This window comes from Scyliorhinus torazame, chromosome 26 (assembly GCF_047496885.1).
Source record: "Scyliorhinus torazame isolate Kashiwa2021f chromosome 26, sScyTor2.1, whole genome shotgun sequence".
Lineage (NCBI taxonomy): Eukaryota > Metazoa > Chordata > Chondrichthyes > Carcharhiniformes > Scyliorhinidae > Scyliorhinus > Scyliorhinus torazame.
The window spans coordinates 2,019,187-2,045,502 of record NC_092732.1 but is presented as its reverse complement, the minus strand read 5'-3'; the positions used below and the strand labels follow the sequence as shown (position 1 = coordinate 2,045,502).

The following is a 26,316-nucleotide window of genomic DNA, read 5'->3' as shown; positions in this document are numbered from 1 at the left end:
CGCTCCCTCCCTCGGTGACCTCCGCTCCCTCCCTCGGTGACCTCCGCTCCCTCCCTCGGTGACCTCAGCTCCCTCCCTCGGTGACCTCAGCTCCCTCCCTCGGTGACCTCCGCTCCCTCCCTCGGTGACCTCCGCTCCCTCCCTCGGTGACCTCAGCTCCCTCCCTCGGTGACCTCCGCTCCCTCCCTCGGTGACCTCCGCTCCCTCCCTCGGTGACCTCCGCTCCCTCCCTCGGTGACCTCAGCTCCCTCCCTCGGTGACCTCCGCTCCCTCCCTCGGTGACCTCCGCTCCCCCCCTCGGTGACCTCCGCTCCCTCCCTCGGTGACCTCCGCTCCCTCCCTCGGTGACCTCCGCTCCCTCCCTCGGTGACCTCCGCTCCCTCCCTCGGTGACCTCAGCTCCCTCCCACGGTGACCTCAGCTCCCTCCCACGGTGACCTCAGCTCCCTCCCACGGTGACCTCAGCTCCCTCCCACGGTGACCTCAGCTCCCTCCCACGGTGACCTCCGCTCCCCCCCTCGGTGACCTCCGCTCCCCCCCTCGGTGACCTCCGCTCCCCCCCCTCGGTGACCTCCGCTCCCCCCCTCGGTGACCTCCGCTCCCCCCCTCGGTGACCTCCGCTCCCTCCCTCGGTGACCTCCGCTCCCCCCCTCGGTGACCTCCGCTCCCCCCCTCGGTGACCTCCGCTCCCCCCCTCGGTGACCTCCGCTCCCCCCCTCGGTGACCTCAGCTCCCCCCCTCGGTGACCTCCGCTCCCCCCCTCGGTGACCTCCGCTCCCTCCCTCGGTGACCTCCGCTCCCCCCCTCGGTGACCTCCGCTCCCCCCCCTCGGTGACCTCCGCTCCCCCCCTCGGTGACGACCCCCCCCACCCTTGACGGTAATCACACCTTTGGCGGGCACTGCTAGCGCCTCCCCTGAGAGACACACGGCTGAAATGAGCTTTCAGGAAGGTCCAATTGACGAGTTTTATTGGTGACAAACAGCAAAATGCAGATCACAGACACACCAGCAAATCAAAAAGAGAGGTCGGTACAAAACACAACGCAGCCCAGACATAAAACACATCCCCATTCAGCACCCCCCCCACCCAATCCCAGCCCCCGCCACCGCCAGCCCCTCCCCAGCGGCTCTCGCTCCATTCCACATCAACGTCGCTTCCGATCCGGACTCCGGCTCCTCCTGCGTCCACTCCTGCAGGGGGGAGAGTAACGGGAGAGGAGGGTAAATAACCACATCAAGGCCCGACTTCCCAATCTGCCCGCTGCTGCCCCACGACTCGATCCCCCCCCCGCGCGGTGCCCCTTCCTGTCATTAACTCACCGTCTCTTGCTTTTTGGAGGTCCTCGGACAAAGCCCCAATCCACACTGATGGGCTGACCCGCCAACTCGGAGCCATTCAGCCCCTCCATCGCTGCCTGGGCCTCTTTATAGGTCTCGTACTCCACCAGAGCGTAACCCTGCAACACAACCAGAGGATTCACATTCAATCCCCCCGCGCCAACCCCCTCCACCGCCCACACACCCCCAATGCCCATGCCCCCTCTCCCCGCCCGCCCCACATCCCTGCCTCCCCCCCACACTCCCCCGCCTCGTCCCCACACCCCCGCCCCCCCACACACCCGCCATTCCCCACACACTGTGCCGCCCCTCCTCACACCCTCTCCCCCACACCCGCCTGCCCCCCACACACCCCCCTCCCCACACCCCCGCCTCCCACACTCCCCCGCCTCGTCCCCACACTCCCGCCCCCCCACACACCCGCCATTCCCCACACACTGTGCCGCCCCTTCTCACACCCCCTCCCCACACCCCCGCCTCCCCCCACACACTCCCTCCCCACACCCCCGCCCCGTCCCCACATCCCCGCCCCCCACACTCCTCCGCCTCGTCCCCACACCCCCGCCTCCTCCCCACACCCCCCTCCCCCCGCCTCGTCCCCACACCCCCTCCCCCCTCACACCCCCGCCTCCTCCCCACACCCCCTCCCCCCTCCCCCCGCCTCGTCCCCCACACCCCCTCCCCCCTCACACCCCCGCCTCGTCCCCACACCCCCGCCTCCTCCCCACACCCCCTCCCCCCGCCTCGTCCCCACACCCCCCCATCACACCGCCTCCTCCCCACACCCCGCCTCGTCCCCACACCCCCTCCCCCGCCTCCTCCCCACACCCCCTCCCCCCCACACCCGCCATTCCCCACACACTGTGCCGCCCCCTCACACACCCCCCTCCCCACACCCCCGCCTCGTCCCCACACCCCCGCCTCCTCCCCACACCCCCTCCCCCCCGCCCTCACACCCCCGCCTCCTCCCCACACCCCCTCCCCCACCTCCTCCCCACACCCCCTCCCCCCCACACCCGCCATTCCCCACACCCCCGCCTCTCCCCCACACCCGCCTGCCCCCCACACACCCCCCTCCCCACTTCTCCGCCCCTCCCCACCCCACCCCCTCCCCCTCCCCACACCCCCGCACCACCCCACACCCCCTCCCCACACCCCCTCCCCACACCCCTGCCCCCTCCCTACACTCCCCCCCCCACCTCCCGCCGCCCCCCCACCTTGAGGTAGCCTGTGCGTCGGTCCAGATTGAGGTGCAGATTCTTTATTTCGCCGTATTCAGCAAACTTGTCGTGGATATCCTCCTCCGTGGCTTCCTCATGGACCCCCGTCACAAACAGGATCCAGCCCTCAACAGCTGCAAAGACAGGGAGCGCAACATCATTCCGGCTCGGTGAGGACAATCCGGGAATACACTCGCCAATCCCGGGAAAATGGGAAACTCAAACATCACAGCCTGTACCTCAGTCATCCCGATCCCAGCACAGAGAGAGCCTGTACCTCACAGTCATCCCGATCCCAGAACAGAGAGAGCCTGTACCTCACAGTCATCCCAACCCCCAATCCCAGAACAGAGAGAGCCTGTACCTCACAGTCATCCCGATCCCAGCACAGAGAGAGCCTGTACCTCACAGTCATCCCGATCCCAGAACAGAGAGAGCCTGTACCTCACAGTCATCCCAACCCCCAATCCCAGCACAGAGAGCCTGTACCTCACAGTCATCCCAACACCCTATCCCAGCACAGAGAGAGCCTGTACCTCACAGTCATCCCAACCCCCAATCCCAGCACAGAGAGCCTGTACCTCACAGTCATCCCAACACCCTATCCCAGCACAGAGAGAGCCTGTACCTCACAGTCATCCCAACCCCCAATCCCAGCACAGAGAGCCTGTACCTCACAGTCATCCCAACACCCTATCCCAGCACAGAGAGAGCCTGTACCTCACAGTCATCCCGATCCCAGAACAGAGAGAGCATGTACCTCACAGTCATCCCAACCCCCAATCCCAGAACAGAGAGAGCCTGTACCTCACAGTCATCCCGATCCCAGCACAGAGAGAGCCTGTACCTCACAGTCATCCCGATCCCAGAACAGAGAGCCTGTACCTCACAGTCATCCCAACCCCCAATCCCAGCACAGAGAGCCTGTACCTCACAGTCATCCCAACACCCTATCCCAGCACAGAGAGAGCCTGTACCTCACAGTCATCCCAACCCCCAATCCCAGCACAGAGAGCCTGTACCTCACAGTCATCCCAACACCCTATCCCAGCACAGAGAGAGCCTGTACCTCACAGTGATCCCAACCCCCAATCCCAGCAGAGAGAGCCTGTGCCTCACAGTCATCCCAACCCCCAATCCCAGCAGAGAGAGCCTGTGCCTCACAGTCATCCCAACCCCCAATCCCAGCAGAGAGAGCCTGTGCCTCATAGTCATCCCAACATAACGCCCCCCCGCGCCACGCAACGTACTGCACCTTTGCAGGCTGTACTTACAGCGCTGTGGCCCTGGCTCATCACCATCCTGCTCCACAGAGTCGAAGTCCTCGCGGAGCCTGGACCGGGCCCCTTCCTCTGCACACAAAGAGAGTCAGTCATCAGGTCGCAGCACAGCACGATCCCAGTCCCTGTTCAGCAAGCACACTGTATTGCAAGGAGTGCTGCTTAGACTAGAGCTAGTGACATCGAAACAAACCTATTGGACTTTAACCTGGTGTTGTAAGACTTCGTACTGCGCTCACCCCAGTCCAACGCCGGCATCTCCACATCATGGCTTAGATTAGAGTGCTGGGAGTTAGGGAATTAATGGGATGAGGCGAACTTTTGCTTTCTCAGGTGCAGAAGTTAGTTATTTGGTAATTATCTGAGTGAATAAGGTTAATTCTATTCCAACGGATCAAAACAGACGAGCAACTTAATAAAATATTTAAGAAAGAAAATCACAAGATGTAATTGTTTAAGATAATTAGTTAATGAGAACACATTAAGGATTGGAGGACAGGTAATGTGTTGCTGCTGTAGCATGTGGGAACCCCTGGATGTTGGGTTTGATCTAGGGGGAAACACGTCGGGATTGGAGGACAGGTGACGTATTGCTGCTGTAGCATGTGGGAACTCCTGGATATCGGTTTGATCCAGGGGGAAACACGTCGGGATTGGAGGACAGGTGATGCATTGCTGCTGTAGCATGTGGGAACTCCTATATCGGTTTGATCCAGGGGGAAACACGTTGGGATTGGAGGACAGGTAATGCGTTGCTGCTGTAGCATGTGGGAATGTGGGAACTCCTGGATGTTGATTTGATCCAGGGGAAAGCACGTCGGGATTGGAGGACAGGTGATGTGTTGCTGCTGTAGCATGTGGGAACTCCTGGATGTTGGTTTGATCCAGGGGGAAACACGTCGGGATTGGAGGACAGGTGATGTGTTGCTGCTGTAGCATGTGGGAACTCCTGGATGTTGGTTTGATCCAGGGGGAAACACGTCGGGATTGGAGGACAGGTGATGTGTTGCTGCTGTAGCATGTGGGAACTCCTGGATGTCGGTTTGATTCAGGGGGAAACACATCCGGGGGGGGGGGGGGAGTAAGGGATTAAGGTTCAAGCAGCTTCTACTCAGAGATGATCAGCTGGAGGCTGAACAACAGACACTGCGGAGTGTCACGGAACGGGAAAAATCCCGGATTCATCGTGCCAAGAGGTAGTCACACCTCGGAGGACGGGATCAGCTGAGTTGGTCAGTGGTCCGGGACAGGGGTACGTGACAGCAAGGGGGGACGGGACGGTGAGGGGACGCAGAGGGCTGGGGGCACAGGCGCCTTTACACCCAGCGGGGCAACAGTGCAGAGGGGGGGCTGGATGAGGCTGACATAGATGGCAGGGGCAGGCGTCAACAACACAAAGGAAATACGATTTCCACTGCGCCTTTAAAAAAAAAAAAATGTCTTTTATTTTTTATATATATATTTTTTTCTTTCTGATAAACCCTCCCCCGAACCCAAACCTACGCAGCACCTCCCAGAGGTACTCCCACTCTACTCGGTCAAAGGCCTTTTCCGCGTCCATTGCTGCCACTATCTCCGCCTCTCCCTCCTCCGATGGCATCATTATCACGTTTAAGAGCCGCCGCACATTAGTGTTTAATTGCCTGCCCTTTACGAATCCCGTCTGGTCCTCATGGATCACCCCCGGGACACAGTCCTCAATCCTTGTGGCCAGCACTTTTGCCAATAACCTAGCGTCCACACTGAGGAGCGAGATCGGCCTGTACGATCCACATTGCAGTGGGTCCATGTCCCGCTTTAGAATCAAGGAAATTGTCGCCTCCGGCATTGTCGGGGGCAGGGTCCCCTCCTCTCTTGCTTCGTTAAAGGTCCTCACTAGTAGCGGGGCCAACAGGTCTACGTACTTTAGAACATAGAACATAGAACGATACAGCGCAGTACAGGCCCTTCGGCCCACGATGTTGCACCGAAACAAAAGCCATCTAACCTACACTATGCCATTATCATCCATATGTTTATCCAATAAACTTTTAAATGCCCTCAATGTTGGCGAGTTCACTACTGTAGCAGGTAGGGCATTCCACGGCCTCACTACTCTTTGCGTAAAGAACCTACCTCTGACCTCTGTCCTATAACTATTACCCCTCAGTTTAAAGTTATGTCCCCTCGTGCCAGCCATATCCATCCGCGGGAGAAGGCTCTCACTGTCCACCCTATCTAACCCCCTGATCATTTTGTATGCCTCTATTAAGTCTCCTCTTAACCTTCTTCTCTCCAACGAAAACAACCTCAAGTCCATCAGCCTTTCCTCATAAGATTTTCCCTCCATACCAGGCAACATCCTGGTAAAACTCCTCTGCACCCGCTCCAAAGCCTCCACGTCCTTCCTATAATGCGGTGACCAGAACTGTACGCAATACTCCAAATGCGGCCGTACCAGAGTTCTGTACAGCTGCAACATGACCTCATGGCTCCGAAACTCAATCCCTCTACCAATAAAGGCCAACACTCCATAGGCCTTCTTCACAACCCTATCAACCTGGGTGGCAACTTTCAGGGATCTATGTACATGGACACCTAGATCACTCTGCTCATCCACACTTCCAAGAACTTTACCATTAGCCAAATATTCCGCATTCCTGTTATTCCTTCCAAAGTGAATCACCTCACACTTCTCTACATTAAACTCCATTTGCCACCTCTCAGCCCAGCTCTGCAGCTTATCTATATCCCTCTGTAACCTGCTACATCCTTCCACACTATCGACAACACCACCGACTTTAGTATCGTCTGCAAATTTACTCACCCACCCTTCTGCGCCTTCCTCTAGGTCATTGATAAAAATGACAAACAGCAACGGCCCCAGAACAGATCCTTGTGGTACTCCACTTGTAACTGAACTCCATTCTGAACATTTCCCATCAACCACCACCCTCTGTCTTCTTTCAGCTAGCCAATTTCTGGTCCACATCTCTAAATCACCCTCAATCCCCAGCCTCCGTATTTTCTGCAATAGCCTACCGTGGGGAACCTTATCAAACGCTTTGCTGAAATCCATATACACCACATCAACTGCTCTACCCTCGTCTACCTGTTCAGTCACCTTCTCAAAGAACTCGATAAGGTTTGTGAGGCATGACCTACCCTTCACAAAGCCATGCTGACTATCCCTGATCATATTATTCCTATCTAGATGATTATAAATCTTGTCTCTTATAATCCCCTCCAAGACTTTACCCACTACAGACGTGTGGCTCACCGGTCTATAGTTGCCGGGGTTGTCTCTGCTCCCCTTTTTGAACAAAGGGACCACATTTGTTATCCTCCAGTCCTCTGGCACTATTCCTGTAGCCAATGATGACATAAAAATCAAAGCCAAAGGTCCAGCAATCTCTTCCCTGGCCTCCCAGAGAATCCTAGGATAAATCCCATCAGGACCCGGGGACTTATCTATTTTCAGCCTGTCCAGAATTGCCAACACCTCTTCCCTACGTACCTCAATGCCATCTATTCTATTAGCCTGGGTCTCAGCATTCTCCTCCACAACATTATCTTTTTCCTGAGTGAATACTGACGAAAAATATTCATTTAGTATCTCGCCTATCTCTTCAGACTCCACACACAACTTCCCATCCCTGTCCTTGACTGGTCCTACTCTTTCCCTAGTCATTCGCTTATTCCTGACATACCTATAGAAAGCTTTTGGGTTTTCCTTGATCCTACCTGCCAAATACTTCTCGTGTCCCCTCCTGGCTCGTCTTAGTTCTCTCTTTAGATCCTTCCTCACTACCTTGTAACTATCCATCGCCCCAACTGAAACTTCACACCTCATCTTCACATAGGCCTCCTTCTTCCTCTTAACAAGAGATTCCACTTCTTTGGTAAACCACGGTTCCCTCGCTCGACGCCTTCCTCCCTGCCTGACCGGTACATACTTATCAAGAACACGCAGTAGCTGATCCTTGAACAAGCTCCACTTATCCAGTGTGCCCAACACTTGCAGCCTACTTCTCCACCTTATCCCCCCCAAGTCACGCCTAATGGCATCATAATTGCGCTTCCCCCAGCTATAACTCTTGCCCTGCGGTGTATACTTATCCCTTTCCATCATTAACGTAAACGTCACCGAATTGTGGTCACTGTCCCCAAAGTGCTCTCCTACCTCCAAATCCAACACCTGGCCTGGTTCATTACCCAAAACAAAATCCAACGTGGCCTCGCCTCTTGTTGGCCTGTCAACATATTGTGTCAGGAAACCCTCCTGCACACACTGTACAAAAAACGACCCATCTAATGTACTCGAACTATATCTTTTCCAGTCAATATTTGGAAAGTTAAAGTCTCCCATAATAACTACCCTGTTACTTTCGCTCTTATCCAGGATCATCCTTGCCATCCTTTGCTCTACATCCCTAGAACTATTTGGAGGCCTATAGAAGACTCCCAACAGGGTGATCTCTCCTTTCATGTTTCTAACCTCAGCCCATACTACCTCGGAAGATGAGTCCCCATCTAGCATCCTCTCCGCCACCGTAATACTGCTCTTGACTAGCAGCGCCACACCTCCCCCTCTTTTGCCTCCTTCTCTGAGCTTACTAAAACACCTAAACCCTGGAACCTGCAACATCCATTCCTGTCCCTGCTCTATCCATGTCTCCGAAATGGCCACAACATCGAAGTCCCAGGTACCAACCCATGCTGCCAGTTCCCCTACCTTATTTCGTATACTCCTGGCATTGAAGTAGACACACTTCAAACCACCTACCTGAACACTGGCCCCCTCCTGCGACGTCAAATCTGTGCTCCTGACCTCTATACTCTCATTCTCCCGTACCCTAAAACTACAATCCAGGTTTCTGTAGAACTCCACCGGGAACCCGTCCGGCCCCGGGGCCTTCCCCGCCTGCATGCTCCCCAAACCCTTGCTCAGCTCCTCCAACATAATTGGTGCCCCCAAACCAGCCACCTCTTGCGCCTCCACTCTGGGGAATCTCAGTTGGTCTAGGAATCGTCTCATCCCCTCTTCCCCCACTGGGGGCTGGGATCTGTACAGCTCTTCATTGCCCAGTGAAGCAGTAGAGGCTCCTTCATTCAATGTTTTTAAGATAAAGATAGATAGTTTTTTGAAGAATAAAGGGATTAAGGGTTATGGTGTTTTGGCCGGAAAGTGGAGCTGAGTCCACAAAAGATCAGCCATGATCTCACTGAATGGTGGAGCAGGCTCGAGGGGCCAGATGGCCTACTCCTGCTCCTAGTTCTTATGTTCATAGAAGGCCTTGAATACCTCGTTTATTTTCGTCACACTCCGAACCGTGGCTCCCCTGCCATCTTTGATTCCCCCTAGTTCCCTCGCTGCCGTCCTCTTACGGAGCTGGTGTGCCAGCATCCGACTAGCCTTTTCCCCGTACTCTTAGGTCGCCCCCTGCGCTTTCCTCCACTGTGCCTCCGCCTTCCCCGTGGTCAACAGGTCAAACTCCGTCTGGAGCTGTCGTCTTTCCCCAAGTAATCTTTCCTCCGGGGCCTCTGCGTATCTCCTGTCCACTCTCAAGATCTCCCCCACTAACCTCTCCCTTTCCATGCCCTCTGTCTTCTCCCTATTAGCCCTGATGGAGATTAGCTCTCCCCTGATCACCGCCTCCCATACCACCCCCACTCGCACCTCCCCGTTGTCATTGGCCTCCAAGTACCTTTCGATACACCCCCTCACCTTCACACACATCACCTCATCTGCCAGCAGTCCCACATCCAGCCGCCACAGTGGGCGTTGGTCCCTCTCCTCTCCCAGCCCCATTTCCACCCAGTGCGGGGCGTGGTCCGATACGGCTATGGCCGAATACTCCGCCCCATTACCCTCGGGATGAGCGCCCTGCTCAGAACAAAGAAATCTATCCGGGAGTAGGCTTTGTGCACGTGGGAGAAGAAAGAAAATTCCCTGGCCTGCGGCCTTGCAAACCGCCATGGGTCCACTCCCCCCATCTGATCCATAAACCCCCTGAGCACCTTGGCCGCCGCCGGCCTCTTTCCCGTCCTTGATCTGGAGCGGTCCAGTGCTGGGTCCAGCACTGTATTGAAGTCCCCTCCCATTATCAGGCCTCCTACCTCCAGGTCCGGAATGCGCCCCAACATGCGCTTCATGAATCCAACATCATCCCAGTTCGGGGCGTATACGTTTACCAACACCACCCAACATCCCTTGCAGCCTACCGCTCACCATTACATATCGCCCTCCATTGTCCGCTACAATAGTCTTGGCCTCAAATGACACCCGCTTTCCCACCAATATTGCCACCCCTCTATTTTTCGTGTCCAGTCCAGAGTGGAATACCTGTCCTACCCATCCCTTTCTTAACCTGACCTGGCCCGCCACCTTCAGGTGTGTCTCTTGGAGCATGGCCACGTCCGCCTTCAGTCCCTTCAAGTGCGCGAACACTCGAGCCCTCTTCACTGGCCCATTCAGGCCCCTCACATTCCACGTTATCAGCCGGATTGGAGGGACTCTCAAACCCCCCCCCCCCCCCCCGGCTGACTAGCCATCTCCTTTTCTGGGCCAGTCCCGTGTCCACGCCTCCCTCACCCTCCAGTCCCCAGACGGGGGACCCCCGTCCCGACCACCTCTTCTGTGTCCCATTCCCTTTCGGCCAGTGCAGCAGCAACCCTTCCCCCCCCCCCCCCGCCTCCGCTAGACCCCTGTCTAGCGTTTTTGCTCCCCCCATATCACTCCTGTAAGTCAGCTGACACCTGCTGACCCCGGTTTCCCCCGCCGTCTCTTTGACCCCCCCGTGTGGGAGTCTCCCAATCAGTATGCGTTCCTTCGTTCCCCTTCCCGCCTTTCTTCCCGCGCGCGGGAAAAACCCCGCGCTTTCCAAAGCCCGCTCCGCCCCCTCTGGCGCAGCTCCTGTCGCGGCCTTGACTCTCCCCCAGGCCATGTAACATTTCCTGCGCATGATTGACCCCCGATGTACAACAACCATCATACTTCAACCCTCAAACACCCCCCACCCACACAAACCCTCAGTTAGAGTCCAACCTTTCGGCTTGTACAAAGGTCCACGCCTCCTCAGGCGTTTCAAAGTAGTAGTGTTGGCCCTTGTATGTGACCCACAGTCGCGCTGGCTGCAGCATTCCGAATTTCACTCCTTTCCGGTACAACGCGCTTTGGCCCGGTTGAAACCCGCTCTCCGCTTTGCAACCTCTGTGCTCCAGTCCGGGTATGTTCTGATCTCTGCATTGTCCCACTTGCTGCTCCGCTCCTTCTTGGCCCATTTCAGGACCCTCTCTCTGTCCGTGAACCGGTGGAACCTCACCACCATCGCCCTTGGAGGCTCATTTGCCTTGGGCCTCCTCGCCAGCACCCGGTGCGCCCCGTCCAACTCCAGCAGCCTCGAAGGGGCCTCCGCGCCCATCATCGCCCCGATCATCGTGCCCGCGTATGCCCCGGCATCGGCCCCCTCCGCTCCTTCAGGGAGACCCAGGATCCGCAGGTTCTTTCTCCTCGACCTGTTGTCCAGGTCTTCGAGTCTTCCCGCCCACCTCTTGTGTAGCGCCTCGTGCTGCTCCACTCTCACCGCCAGGCCCAAGATCTCGTCCTCATTCTCACTGACTCTTTTCTGTACCTCCTGGATCTTTACCTCGTGGGCGTTCTGGGTTATCCCTAGTCCTTCAATTGCCGACAACATAGGCGCCAGCATCTCCTTGCGCAGCTCCTCGAAGCAGCGCTTGATGAACTCCTGCAGCTCCGGCCCGCACTCCGCTTTGTCCCCGGCCGCCGCCATTTTGATTTTTTCCCCTCGCTTCTCCCGCTGCTCCAGAGCCGCTTTTTTGGCCGCTGCACTTCTGGTCCGGTCCACAGAAGTTGGAGGGGGACCTCTCTCTTCACTTCCCCACGGGTTGTCTTCGAAAAAATTCCGTTGGGGCTCCTCCATTGAGCCCGAAGGTCCGTAGCAGCGGGAGCTGCCGAATCGTGCGGGTTAGCTCCGCATAGCCGCAACCGGAAGTCCCATTGCACCTTTCAATAGCACCAGGTGCCTGAAGGCGCTTTCCAATGGATAAAATGCACTCTCAATGTGCACAGCAAGCTCCCACAAACAGCACAGTTGGCAAACACAATGGGGAGGGGCCATTCAGCCCCTTGTCTGTCCCAGCATTCAATAAGGTCGTGGCAGATCTGCTGTCACTGCACCTCATTCCCCTGCTATCCCCGCATTCTTTTACCATTCAAAAGCTCTCCCAGTCCTGAGCGACACAGGCCTAAGGCAGCGGATTGCACAGATTCACGGCCATCAAGAGTGGCGATTTTCCCTCCCGACGCATTCCAAAACAGCCGGTTCCTTCCGCTGAGACTGTTGTCGACTCACCTTGTGGGAGGGGGCAGGAAACAGCCCCTCAGCCTCCCAGTTCAAGCCCTCTCCGCATTTGATCTGACGAGGCGATATGTCTGACTCTGTAACCGTCAGGGAACATGTGCTCCCACTCAGTGTCTGACCACAGGAAGACCCTATCAGCCCAGCAATGAATCCAGCTCCCCTAATCAAAGGCAAGCCCTTCAGTAATGAGACCAGAGAGCAGTTCCATTGTCCCCATGTGCTGGCACACACTGCCAGCATCAGTACTGAGAGCGCGCCGCACTATGGGAGGGTCAGTACTGAGGGAGCGCCGCACTATGGGAGTGTCAGTACTGAGGGAGTGCTGCACTGTCAGAGGGTCAGTACTGAGGGAGTGCTGCACTGTCAGAGGGTCAGTACTGAGGGAGTGCCGCACTGTGGGAGGGTCAGTACTGAGGGAGCGCCGCACTGTGGGAGGGTCAGTACTGAGGGAGTGCCGCACTGTCAGAGGGTCAGTACTGAGGGAGTGCTGCACTGTCAGAGGGTCAGTACTGAGGGAGCGCCGCACTGTGGGAGGGTCAGTACTGAGGGAGTGCCGCACTGTGGGAGGGTCAGTACTGAGGGAGTGCCGCACTGTCAGAGGGTCAGTACTGAGGGAGTGCTGCACTGTCAGAGGGTCAGTACTGAGGGAGTGCCGCACTGTGGGAGGGTCAGTACTGAGGTAGCACCGCACTGTCAGAGGGTCAGTACTGAGGGAGTGCTGCACTGTCGGAGGGTCAGTACTGAGGGAGCGCCGCACTGTCGGAGAGTCAGTGCTGAGGGAGCGCTGCACTGTCGGAGAGTCAGTGCTGAGGGAGCGCCGCACTGTGGGAGGGTCAGTGCTGAGGGAGCGCCGCACTGTGGGAGGGTCAGTACTGAGGTAGCACCGCACTGTCAGAGGGTCAGTACTGAGGGAGTGCTGCACTGTCGGAGGGTCAGTACTGAGGGAGTGCCGCACTGTGGGAGGGTCAGTACTGAGAGAGTGCCGCACTGTCAGACGGTCAGTACTGAGGGACTGCCACACTGTCAGAGGGTCAGTACTGAGGGAGTGCCGCACTGTCAGAGGGTCAGTACTGAGGGAGTGCCGCACTGTCAGAGGGTCAGTACTGAGGGAGCGCTGCACTGTCGGAAGGTCAGTACTGAGGGAGTGCCGCACTGTGGGAGGGTCAGTACTGAGGGAGCTCAGCACTGTCGGAGGGTCAGTACTGAGGGAGCGCCGCACTGTCACAGGGTCAGTACTGAGGGAGCACCGCACTGTCGGAGGGTCAGTACTGAGGGAGGGCCGCACTGTCGGAGGGTCAGTACTGAGGGAGCGCCGCACTGTCGGAGGGTCAGTGCTGAGGGAGCGCCGCACTGTCGGAGAGTCAGTGCTGAGGGAGCGCCGCACTGTCGGAGAGTCAGTGCTGAGGGAGCGCCGCACTGTGGGAGGGTCAGTGCTGAGGGAGCGCCGCACAGTGGGAGGGTCAGTACTGAGGGAGTGCCGCACTGTCAGAGGGTCAGTACTGAGGGAATGCCGCACTGTCAGAGGGTCAGTACTGAGGGGGCGCCGCACTGTCAGAGGGTCAGTACTGAGGGAGCGCCGCACTGTCGGAGGGTCAGTACTGAGGGAGCGCCGCACTGTCACAGGGTCAGTATTGAGGGAGCGCCGCACTGTCGGAGGGTCAGTACTGAGGGAGGGCCGCACTGTCGGGAGGGTCAGTACTGAGGGAGCGCCGCACTGTCGGAGGGTCAGTGCTGAGGGAGCGCCGCACTGTGGGAGAGTCAGTGCTAAGGGAGCGCCGCACTGTGGGAGGGTCAGTGCTGAGGGAGTGCCGCACTGTCGGAGGGTCCGTACTGAGGGACCGCCGCACTGTCAGAGAGTCAGTACTGAGGGAGCGCCGCACTATCGGAGGGTCAGTACTGAGGGAGCGCCGCACTATCGGAGGGTCAGTACTGAGGGAGCGTCGCACTGTCGGAGGCTCAATACTGAGGGTGCGCCGCACTGTGGGAGGGTCAGTGCTCAGGGAGCGTCGCACTATCGGAGGGTCAGTACTGAGGGAATGCTGCACTGTCAGAGGGTCAGTACTGAGGGAGCGCCGCACTATCGGAGGGTCAGTACTGAGGGAGCGCCGCACAGTCGGAGGGTCAGTACTGAGGGAGCTCCGCACTGTCGGAGGAGGGTCAGTACTGAGGGAGCGCCGCACTGTCGGAGGGTCTGTACTGAGGGAGCGCCTCACTGTCGGAAGTTCAGGACTGAGGGAGTGCTGCACTGTCGAGGGTCAGTACTGAGGGAATGCTGCACTGCCCGAGGGTCAGTACTGAGGGAGTGCTACACTGCCCGAGGGTCAGTACTGAGGGAGTGCTACACTGTCAGAGGTTCAGTACTGAGGGAGTGCTGCACTGTCAGAGGGTCAGCACTGAGGGAGCGCCGTACTGTCAGAGGGTCAGTATTGAGGGAATGCTGCACTGAGGGAGCGCCGCACTGTCGGAGGGTCAGTACTGAGGGAATGCTGCACTGTCGGAGGGTCAGTACTGAGGGAGTGCTGCACTGTCAGAGGGTCAGTACTGAGGGAGTGCTGCACTGTCAGAGGGTCAGTACTGAGGGAGTGCCGCACTGTCAGAGGGTCAGTACTGAGGGACTGCTGCACTGTCGGAGGGTCAGTACTGAGGAAGCGCCGCAGTGTCGGAGGGCCAGTACTGAGGGAGCGCCGCACTGTGGGAGGGTCAGTACTGAGGGAGTGCCGCACTGTCAGAGGGTCAGTACTGAGGGAGTGCTGCACTGTCAGAGGGTCAGTACTGAGGGAGCGCCGCACTGTGGGAGGGTCAGTACTGAGGGAGTGCCGCACTGTGGGAGGGTCAGTACTGAGGGAGTGCCGCACTGTCAGAGGGTCAGTACTGAGGGAGTGCTGCACTGTCAGAGGGTCAGTACTGAGGGAGTGCCGCACTGTGGGAGGGTCAGTACTGAGGTAGCACCGCACTGTCAGAGGGTCAGTACTGAGGGAGTGCTGCACTGTCGGAGGGTCAGTACTGAGGGAGCGCCGCACTGTCGGAGAGTCAGTGCTGAGGGAGCGCTGCACTGTCGGAGAGTCAGTGCTGAGGGAGCGCCGCACTGTGGGAGGGTCAGTGCTGAGGGAGCGCCGCACTGTGGGAGGGTCAGTACTGAGGTAGCACCGCACTGTCAGAGGGTCAGTACTGAGGGAGTGCTGCACTGTCGGAGGGTCAGTACTGAGGGAGTGCCGCACTGTGGGAGGGTCAGTACTGAGAGAGTGCCGCACTGTCAGACGGTCAGTACTGAGGGACTGCCACACTGTCAGAGGGTCAGTACTGAGGGAGTGCCGCACTGTCAGAGGGTCAGTACTGAGGGAGTGCCGCACTGTCAGAGGGTCAGTACTGAGGGAGCGCTGCACTGTCGGAAGGTCAGTACTGAGGGAGTGCCGCACTGTGGGAGGGTCAGTACTGAGGGAGCTCAGCACTGTCGGAGGGTCAGTACTGAGGGAGCGCCGCACTGTCACAGGGTCAGTACTGAGGGAGCACCGCACTGTCGGAGGGTCAGTACTGAGGGAGGGCCGCACTGTCGGAGGGTCAGTACTGAGGGAGCGCCGCACTGTCGGAGGGTCAGTGCTGAGGGAGCGCCGCACTGTCGGAGAGTCAGTGCTGAGGGAGCGCCGCACTGTCGGAGAGTCAGTGCTGAGGGAGCGCCGCACTGTGGGAGGGTCAGTGCTGAGGGAGCGCCGCACAGTGGGAGGGTCAGTACTGAGGGAGTGCCGCACTGTCAGAGGGTCAGTACTGAGGGAATGCCGCACTGTCAGAGGGTCAGTACTGAGGGGGCGCCGCACTGTCAGAGGGTCAGTACTGAGGGAGCGCCGCACTGTCGGAGGGTCAGTACTGAGGGAGCGCCGCACTGTCACAGGGTCAGTATTGAGGGAGCGCCGCACTGTCGGAGGGTCAGTACTGAGGGAGGGCCGCACTGTCGGGAGGGTCAGTACTGAGGGAGCGCCGCACTGTCGGAGGGTCAGTGCTGAGGGAGCGCCGCACTGTGGGAGAGTCAGTGCTAAGGGAGCGCCGCACTGTGGGAGGGTCAGTGCTGAGGGAGTGCCGCACTGTCGGAGGGTCCGTACTGAGGGACCGCCGCACTGTCAGAGAGTCAGTACTGAGGGAGCGCCGCACTATCGGAGGGTCAGTACTGAGGGAGCGCCGCACTATCGGAGGGTCAGTACTGAGGGAGCGTCGCACTGTCGGAGGCTCAATACTGAGGGTGCGCCGCACTGTGGGAGGGTCAGTGCTCAGGGAGCGTCGCACTATCGGAGGGTCAGTACTGAGGGAATGCTGCACTGTCAGAGGGTCAGTACTGAGGGAGCGCCGCACTATCGGAGGGTCAGTACTGAGGGAGCGCCGCACAGTCGGAGGGTCAGTACTGAGGGAGCTCCGCACTGTCGGAGGAGGGTCAGTACTGAGGGAGCGCCGCACTGTCGGAGGGTCTGTACTGAGGGAGCGCCTCACTGTCGGAAGTTCAGGACTGAGGGAGTGCTGCACTGTCGAGGGTCAGTACTGAGGGAATGCTGCACTGCCCGAGGGTCAGTACTGAGGGAGTGCTACACTGCCCGAGGGTCAGTACTGAGGGAGTGCTACACTGTCAGAGGTTCAGTACTGAGGGAGTGCTGCACTGTCAGAGGGTCAGCACTGAGGGAGCGCCGTACTGTCAGAGGGTCAGTATTGAGGGAATGCTGCACTGAGGGAGCGCCGCACTGTCGGAGGGTCAGTACTGAGGGAATGCTGCACTGTCGGAGGGTCAGTACTGAGGGAGTGCTGCACTGTCAGAGGGTCAGTACTGAGGGAGTGCTGCACTGTCAGAGGGTCAGTACTGAGGGAGTGCCGCACTGTCAGAGGGTCAGTACTGAGGGACTGCTGCACTGTCGGAGGGTCAGTACTGAGGAAGCGCCGCAGTGTCGGAGGGCCAGTACTGAGGGAGCGCCGCACTGTCGGAGGGTTAGTACTGAAGGAATGCTGCACTGTCAGAGGGTCAGCACTGAGGGAGTGCCGCACTATTGGAGGGTCAGTACTGATGGAGCGCCGCACTGTCGCAGGGTCAATGCTGAGGGAGCGCCGCACTGTCGGAGGGCCAGTACTGAGGGAGCGCCGCACTGTTGGAGGGTTAGTACTGAGGGAATGCTGCACTGTCAGAGTGTCAGCACTCAGGGAGTGCCGCATTATTGGAAGGTCAGTACTGAGGGAGCGCCGCACTGTGGGAGGGTCAGTCCTGAGGGAGCGCCGCACTGCCAGAGGGTCAGTAGAGGGAGCGCTGCACTATCGGAGGGTCAGTACTGAGGGAGTGCCACACTGTGGGAAGGCCAGTACTGAGGGAGTGCCGCACTGTCGGAGGGTCAGTACTGAGGGAGCGCCGCACTGTCGGAGGGTCAGTACTGAGGGAGCGCCGCACTGTCGGAGGGTCAGTACAATTACTGGAGAGAATTCTTCGAGACAGGATCTACTCCCATTTGGAAGCAAATGGACGTATTAGTGAGAGTCAGCATGGTTTTGTGAAGGGGAGGTAGTGTCTCACTAACTTGATAGTTTTTCGAGGAGGCCACTAAGATGATTGATGCAGGTAGGGCAGTGGATGTTGTCCATATGGACTTCAGTAAAACCTTTGACAAGGTCCCTCATGGTAGACTAGTACAAAAGGTGAAGTCACACGGGATGAGGGGTGAGCTGGCAAGGTGGATACAGAACTGGCTAGGCCATAGAAGGCAGAGAGTAGCAATGGAGGGATGCTTTTCTAATTGGAGGGCTGTGACCAGTGGTGTTCCGCAGGGATCAGTGCTGGGACCTTTGCTGTTTGTAGTATATATAAATGATGTGGAGGAAAATGTAACTGGTCTGATTAGTAAGTTTGCAGACGACACAAAGGTTGGTGGAATTGCGGATAGCGATGAGGATTGTCAGAGGATACAGCAGGATTTAGATTGTTTGGAGACTTGGGCAGATGGAGTTTAATCCGGACAAATGTGAGGTAATGCATTTTGGAAGGTCGAATGCAGGTAGGGAATATACAGTGAATGGTAGAACCCTCAAGAGTATTGAAAGTCAAAGAGATCTAGGAGTACAGGTCCACAGGTCATTGAAAGGGACACAAGAACATAAGAACTAGGCACAGGAGTCGGCCATCTGGCCCCTCGAGCCTGCTCCGCTATTCAATGAGATCATGGCTGATCTTTTGTGGACTCAGCTCCACTTTCCGGCCCGAACACCATAACCCTTAATCCCTTTATTCTTCAAAAAACTATCTATCTTTATCTTAAAAACATTTAATGAAGGAGCCTCTACTGCTTCACTGGGCAAGGAATTCCATAGATTCACAACCCTTTGGGTGAAGAAGTTCCTCCTAAACTCAGTCCTAAATTTACCTCCCCTTATTTTGAGGCTATGCCCCCGAGTTCTGCTTTCACCCGCCAGTGGAAACAACCTGCCCGCATCTATCCTATCTATTACCTTTATAATCTTATATAGAACATAGAACGATACAGCGCAGTACAGGCCCTTCAGCCCACGATGTTGCACCGAAACAAAAGCCATCTAACCTACACTATGCCATTATCATCCATATGTTTATCCAATAAACTTTTAAATGCCCTCAATGTTGGCGAGTTCGCTACTGTAGCAGGTAGGGCATTCCACGGCCTCACTACTCTTTGCGTAAAGAACCTACCTCTGACCTCTGTCCTATATCTATTACCCCTCAGTTTAAAGCTATGTCCCCTCGTGCCAGCCATTTCCATCCGCGGGAGAAGGCTCTCACTGTCCACCCTATCCAACCCCCTGATCATTTTGTATGCCTCTATTAAGTCTCCTCTTAACCTTCTTCTCTCCAACGAAAACAACCTCAAGTCCGTCAGCCTTTCCTCATAAGATTTTCCCTCCATACCAGGCAACATCCTGGTAAATCTCCTCTGCACCCGCTCCAAAGCCTCCACGTCCTTCCTATAATGCGGTGACCAGAACTGTACGCAATACTCCAAATGCGGCCGGACCAGAGTTCTGTACAGCTGCAACATGACCTCCCGACTCCGGAACTCAATCCCTCTACCAATAAAGGCCAACACTCCATAGGCCTTCTTCACAACCCTATCAGCCTGGGTGGCAACTTTCATGGTTCTATGTACATGGACACCTAGATCCCTCTGCTCAGCCACACTTTCAAGAACTTTACCATTAGCCAAATATTCCGCATTCCTGTTATTCCTTCCAAAGTGAATCACCTCACACTTCTCTACATTAAACTCCATTTGCCACCTCTCAGCCCAGCTCTGCAGCTTATCTATATCCCTCTGTAACCTGCTACATCCTTCCACACTATCGACAACACCACCGACTTTAGTATCGTCTGCAAATTTACTCACCCACCCTTCTGCGCCTTCCTCTAGGTCATTGATAAAAATGACAAACAGCAACGGCCCCAGAACAGATCCTTGTGGTACTTCACTTGTGACTGTACTCCATTCTGAACATTTCCCATCAACCACCACCCTCTGTCTTCTTTCAGCTAGCCAATTTCTGATCCACATCTCTAAATCACCCTCAATCCCCAGCCTCCGTATTTTTTGCAATAGCCTACCGTGGGGAACCTTATCAAACGCTTTGCTGAAATCCATATACACCACATCAACTGCTCTACCCTCGTCTACCTGTTCAGTCACCTTCTCAAAGAACTCAATAAGGTTTGTGAGGCATGACCTACCCTTCACAAAGCCATGCTGACTATCCCTGATCATATTATTCCTATCTAGATGATTATAAACCTTGTCCCTTATAATCCCCTCCAAGACTTTACCCACTACAGACGTGAGGCTCACCGGTCTATAGTTGCCGGGGTTGTCTCTGCTCCCCTTTTTGAACAAAGGGACCACATTTGCTGTCCTCCAGTCCTCTGGCACTATTCCTGTAGCCAATGATGACATAAAAATCAAAGCCAAAGGTCCAGCAATCTCTTCCCTGGCTTCCCATAGAATCCTAGGATAAATCCCATCAGGTCCCGGGGACTTATCTATTTTCAGCCTGTCCAGAATTGCCAACACCTCTTCCCTACGTACCTCAATGCCATCTATTCTATTAGCCTGGGGCTCAGCATTCTCCTCCACAACATTATCTTTTTCCTGAGTGAATACTGACGAAAAATATTCATTTAGTATCTCGCCTATCTCTTCAGACTCCACACACAACTTCCCATCCCTGTCCTTGACTGGTCCTACTCTTTCCCTAGTCATTCGCTTATTCCTGACATACCTATAGAAAGCTTTTGGGTTTTCCTTGATCCTTCCTGCCAAATACTTCTCATGTCCCCTCCTTGCTCGTCTTAGCTCTCTCTTTAGATCCTTCCTCGCTACCTTGTAACTATCCATCGCCCCAACCGAAACTTCACACTTCATCTTCACATAGGTCTTCTTCTTCCTCTTAACAAGAGATTCCACTTCCTTGGTAAACCACGGTTCCCTCGCTCGACGCCTTCCTCCCTGTCTGACCGGTACATACTTATCAAGAACACGCAGTAGCTGATCCTTGAACAAGCCCAACTTATCCAGTGTGCCCAACACTTGCAGCCTACTTCTCCACCTTATCCCCCCCAAGTCACGTCTAATGGCATCATAATTGCGCTTCCCCCAGCTATAACTCTTGCCCTGCGGTGTATACTTATCCCTTTCCATCATTAACGTAAACGTCACCGAATTGTGGTCACTGTCCCCAAAGTGCTCTCCTACCTCCAAATCCAACACCTGGCCTGGTTCATTACCCAAAACCAAATCCAACGTGGCCTCGCCTCTTGTTGGCCTGTCAACATATTGTTTCAGGAAACCCTCCTGCACACACTGTACAAAAAACGACCCATCTATTGTACTCGAACTATATATTTTCCAGTCAATATTTGGAAAGTTAAAGTCTCCCATAATAACTACCCTGTTACTTTCGCTCATATCCAGAATCATCTTCGCCATCCTTTCCTCTACATCCCTAGAACTATTAGGAGGCCTATAAAAAACTCCCAACAGGGTGACCTCTCCTTTCCTATTTCTAACTTCAGCCAATACTACCTCGGAAGAAGAGTCCCCATCTAGCATCCTCTCCGCCACCGTAATACTGCTCTTGACTAGCAGCGCCACACCTCCCCCTCTTTTGCCTCCTTCTCTGAGCTTACTAAAACACCTAAACCCCGGAACCTGCAACATCCATTCCTGTCCCTGCTCTATCCATGTCTCCGAAATGGCCACAACATCGAAGTCCCAGGTACCAACCCATGCTGCCAGTTCCCCTACCTTATTTCGTATACTCCTGGCATTGAAGTAGACACACTTCAAACCACCTACCTGAACGCTGGCCCCCTCCTGCGACGTCAAATCTGTGCTCCTGACCTCTATACTCTCATTCTCCCTTACCCTAAAACTACAATCCAGGTTCCCATGCCCCTGCTGCATTAGTTTAAACCCCCCCAAAGAGCACTAACAAATCTCCCCCCCAGGATATTTGTGCCCCTCAGGTTCAGATGTAGACCATCCTGTCTGTAGAGGTCCCACCTTCCCCAGAAAGAGCCCCAGTTATCCAAAAATCTGAAACCCTCCCGCCTGCACCATCCCTGTAGCCACGTGTTTAAATGCTCTCTCTCCCTATTCCTCATCTCACTATCACGTGGCACGGGCAACAACCCAGAGATAACAACTCTGTTTGTTCTAGTTCTGAGCTTCCATCCTAGCTCCCTGAAAGCCTGCCTGACATCCTTGTCCCCTTTCCTACCTATGTCGTTGGTGCCAATGTGGACCACGACTTGGGGCTGCTCCCCCTCCCCGCTAAGGACCCGGAAAACACGATCCGAGACATCACGTACCCTTGCACCTGGGAGGCAACATACCAAACGTGAGTCTCTCACGCTCCCACAAAATCTCCTATCTGTGCCCCTGACTATAGAGTCCCCAATTACTAATGCTCTGCTCCTCTCCCCCCTTCCCTTCTGAGCAACAGGGACAGACTCCGTGCCAGAGGCCCGTACCCCATGGCTTACCCCTGGTAAGTCGTCCCCCCCACAAGTATCCAAAGCGGTATACTTGTTTCTCAGGGGTACGACCGCAGGGGATCCCTGCACTGACTGTTTTTTCCCAGTCCCTCTTACAGTTACCCACCTATCTCCAATGTTTGGTGTAACTAATTCCCTGAAGCTGCTATCTATGACCCCTTCTGCCTCCCGAATGATCCGAAGTTCTTCCAACTCCAGCTCCAGTTCCCTAACTCGGTCTTGGAGGAGCTGGAGATGGCAGCACTTCCTGCAGGTAAAATCAGCAGGGACACTAACTGCATCCCTCACCTCAAACATCCTGCAGGAGGAACATTGCACTCCCTTCCCTGCCATTCCTCTAACTTTCTATCAAGATCTGGCTAACAACTAAATTAAATTTTTATAAAAAATAATAATAATATAATAAAAATATGGTACTTACCTCAGACCAATGGGTTTTATTATTAGGTTAGAGGAGGAGGGCGGGAGGGAGACACTACACGTGTAGTGTCTCGGGTTTCCTCTCCACCAGAATTTATTGGTGAGGGTCTTCCCAGACGTCCACGGGTCGACTTCCTTATCCCGCCTAAAAAACTAATTTAAAAAAAAAGAAAAATTCTCAGCTCCTGCTGAAATTGACTAACCAGCTGCTCTCACGCCCCGAAATCGACTGGCCTGCCCCTGCAAAGAGAAGTGCTTTTAAGGGTTGACTTACCTCCCAGCAACCTCCTTCCGCAATGCTCCCGCTGAAACTGACTAACCAGCTGCTCTCACGCCGCTGAAATCGACTGGCCTGCCCCTGCAAAGAGAAGTGCTTTTAAAGGTTGACTTACCTCCCAGCAACCTCCTTCCGCAATGCTCCCGCTGAAATTGACTAACCAGCTGCTCTCACGCCGCCGAAATCGACTGGCCTGCCCCTGCAAAGAGAAGTGCTTTTAAAGGTTGACTTACCTCCCAGCAACCTCCTTCCGCAATGCTCCCGCTGAAACTGACTAACCAGCTGCTCTCACGCCGCCGAAATCGACTGTTTCTATAAGATCCCCCCTCATCCTTCTAAATTCCAACGAGTACAGCCCCAGTCTACTCAACCTCCCCTCGTAATCCAACCCCTTCAGCTCTGGGATTAACCTAGTGAATCTCCTCTGCACACCCTCCAGTGCCAGTACGTCCTTTCTCAAGTAAGGAGACCAAAACTGAACACAATACTCCAGGTGTGGCCTCACTAACACCTTATACAATTGCAGCAGAACCTCCCTAGTCTTAAACTCCATCCCTCTAGCAATGAAGGACAAAATTCCATTTGCCTTCTTAATCACCTGTTGCACCTGAAAACCAACTTTTTGCGACTCATGCACTAGCACACCCAGGTCTCGCTGCACAGCAGCATGTTTTAATATTTTATCATTTAAATAATAATCCCTTTTGCTGTTATTCCTACCAAAATGGATAACCTCACATTTGTCAACATTGTATTCCATCTGCCAGACCCTAGCCCATTCACTTAGCCTATCCAAATCCCTCTGCAGCCTTCCAGTATCCTCTGCACTTTTTGCTTTACCACTTATCTTAGTGTCGTCTGCAAACTTGGACACATTGCCCTTGGTCCCCAACTCCAAATCATCTATGTAAATTGTGAACAGTTGTGGGCCCAACACTGATCCCTGACAACACAGGTGGAGAAGGTAGTCAAGAAGGCATACGGCATGCTTGCCTTCATTGGCCGGGCATTGAGTATAAGAATTGGCAAGTCATGTTGCAGCTGTATAGAACCTTAGTTAGGCCACACTTGGAGTATAGTGTTGAATTCTGGTCGCCACACTACCAGAAGGATGTGGAGACTTTAGAGAGGGTGCAGAAGAGATTTACCAGAATGTTGCCTGGTATGGAGGACATTAGCTATGAGGAGCGGTTGAATAAACTCGGTTTGTTCTCACTGGAACGAAGGAGGTTGAGGGGCGACCTGATAGAGGTCTACAAAATTATGAGGGGCATAGACAGAGTGGATAGTCAGAGGCTTTTCCCCGGGGTAGAGGGGTCAATTACTAGGGGGCATAGGTTTAAGGTGAGAGGGACAAGGTTTAGAGTAGATGTACGAGGCAAGTTATTTACGCAGAGGGTGGTGGGTGCATGGAACTCGCTGCCGGAGGAGGTGGTGGAAGCAGGGACGATAGGGACATTTAAGGGGCACCTTGACAAATATATGAATAGGATGGGAATAGAGGATTACGGACCCAGGAAGTGTAGAAGATTGTAGTTTAGTCAGGCAGCATGGTCGGCACGGGCTTGGAGGGCCGAAGGGCCTGTTCCTGTGCTGTAATTTTCTTTGTTCCACATCATGACAAGAAACGGCTGAAGGGACTGGATACTGCAAAGTCTATGGGCCCTGACAATATTCCGGCAATAGTCATGAAGACTTGCCACACCCCCCAGCCAAACTGTTCCAGTACAGCTACAACACTGCCATCTACCCGGCAATGTGGACAATTGCCCTTGTCTGTCCAGTACACAAGAGGATAAATCCAACCCAGCCAATTACCGCCCTCTAGTCTACTATCCGTCAACAGCAAAGTGATGGAAGGAGTCATCTACAGTGCTATCAAGCGGCACTTACTCAGCAATAACCTGCTCACGGACGCTCAGTTTGGGTTCCGCCCAGGATCACTCAGCTCCTGACCTCATTACAGCCTTGGTTCAGACATGGTCAAGAGAGCTGAATGTCAGAGGTGAGGTGAGAATGACTGCCCTTGACATCAGGCAGCATGGCATCAATCGAGTACAGCATCAAGCTTTCATATCCAAGCTTTCATGTCTTTCTAAAGAAGCCTCATGAGGCTCTTCACCTCATGTTCACAGCTCCTCGATTCACTGGCTTCAAACGCAAAGTATCTCAACACCCCAGCCCCGAATGGCGACACAGTGGTTAGCATAGTTGCCTCACAGCTCCAGGGATCCGGGTTCGATTCCGGCCTCAGGTCACTGTCTGTGCGGAGTCTGCATGTTCTCCCCGTGTCTGCGTGGGTTTCCTCCGGGTGCTCCGGTTTCCTCCCACAGTCCAAAGATGTGCGGGTTAGGTGGATTGGCCGTGCTAAATTGTCCCTTAGTGTCCAAAGATGTACAGGTTAGGTGGATTGACCGTGCTAAATTGTCCCTTAGTGTCCAAAGATGTGCAGGTTAGGTGGATTGACCGTGCTAAATTGTCCCTTAGTGTCCAAAGATGTGCAGGTTAGGTGGATTGGCCGTGCTAAATTGTCCCTTAGTGTCCAAAGATGTGCGGGTTAGGTGGATTGGCCGTGCTAAATTGTCCCTTAGTGTCCAAAGATGTGCGGGTTAGGTGGATTGGCCGCGCTAAATTGTCCCTTAGTGTCCAAAAGGTTGGGTGGGGTTATGGGGCGCGGGAATGGGCCGAAGGTGCTATTTCAGAGGGCTGGTGCAGATATCGATGGGCCGAATGCCCTCCTTCTGACCTGCAGGGATTCGATGATTCTATGACCCTCCACTGTGCTGATGACCAGAGTGGGCAGCATCTGCACAATATGATCCACCACAACTCACCTGAGCCAAAACCTCGTCCCTTCCGCTTCTTGGCCTTCTCCTTGAGTTTGTGAATGCTTTCTGCCGGAAGAACAGAAGAGAGTGAGAACCAGGGGGGGGGGGGGGGGGGACACAGCGAGGAACACACACTCGCACGGTTCCACTGGCGGGGTTAGGGTCACACTGGAGGGGGGGTTAGGGGTCACACTGGAGGGGGGGGTTAGGGGTCACACTGGAGGGGGAGTTAGGGGTCACACTGGAGGGGGGGTTAGGGGTCACACTGGAGGGGGGGGTTAAGGGTCAGACTGGGAAGGGGAGTTCAAGGGTCAGACTGGGAAGGGGAGGTTAGGGGTCAGACTGGGGAGAGGAGGTTAGGGGTCAGACGGGGGCGGGGCCTCTCACCGTCCCCCTCGTCGTCCATGGCGAAATCCTCGGCTCCGGCCTCATGAAGGTCCAGCACGTCCGCCATCTTGCTGCCGCGGGGAGCTGTGGGAACGACCGGAAAGAGATAGCGCGCTGAAGACGCCCCTTCCGGTCCACCACTGCGCACGCGCAGCTCACACCGCCGGTCG

The 26,316-nt window shown here is 55.4% G+C and overlaps 1 protein-coding gene across 2 annotated transcripts; it reads right to left on the bottom strand.

Moving 5' to 3' along the window:
• Nucleotides 1-940: 940 nt before the first annotated feature.
• On the bottom strand, nucleotides 941-26,316 carry LOC140402826 (RNA-binding protein 8A). 2 transcript variants are annotated; one of them, XM_072490445.1, is made up of 6 exons: nucleotides 26,147-26,316; nucleotides 25,766-25,825; nucleotides 3,833-3,910; nucleotides 2,556-2,692; nucleotides 1,321-1,457; nucleotides 941-1,191 (listed from the first exon to the last, which is right to left on the bottom strand). In XM_072490445.1, exons 1-6 carry the CDS (start codon nucleotides 26,211-26,213, stop codon nucleotides 1,146-1,148), a joined length of 525 nt encoding a protein of 174 aa, XP_072346546.1. In that variant the 5' UTR covers nucleotides 26,214-26,316; the 3' UTR covers nucleotides 941-1,145. The 2 variants fall into 2 exon arrangements, with proteins under 2 accessions (XP_072346546.1, XP_072346547.1); XM_072490446.1 differs by lacking the exon at nucleotides 3,833-3,910.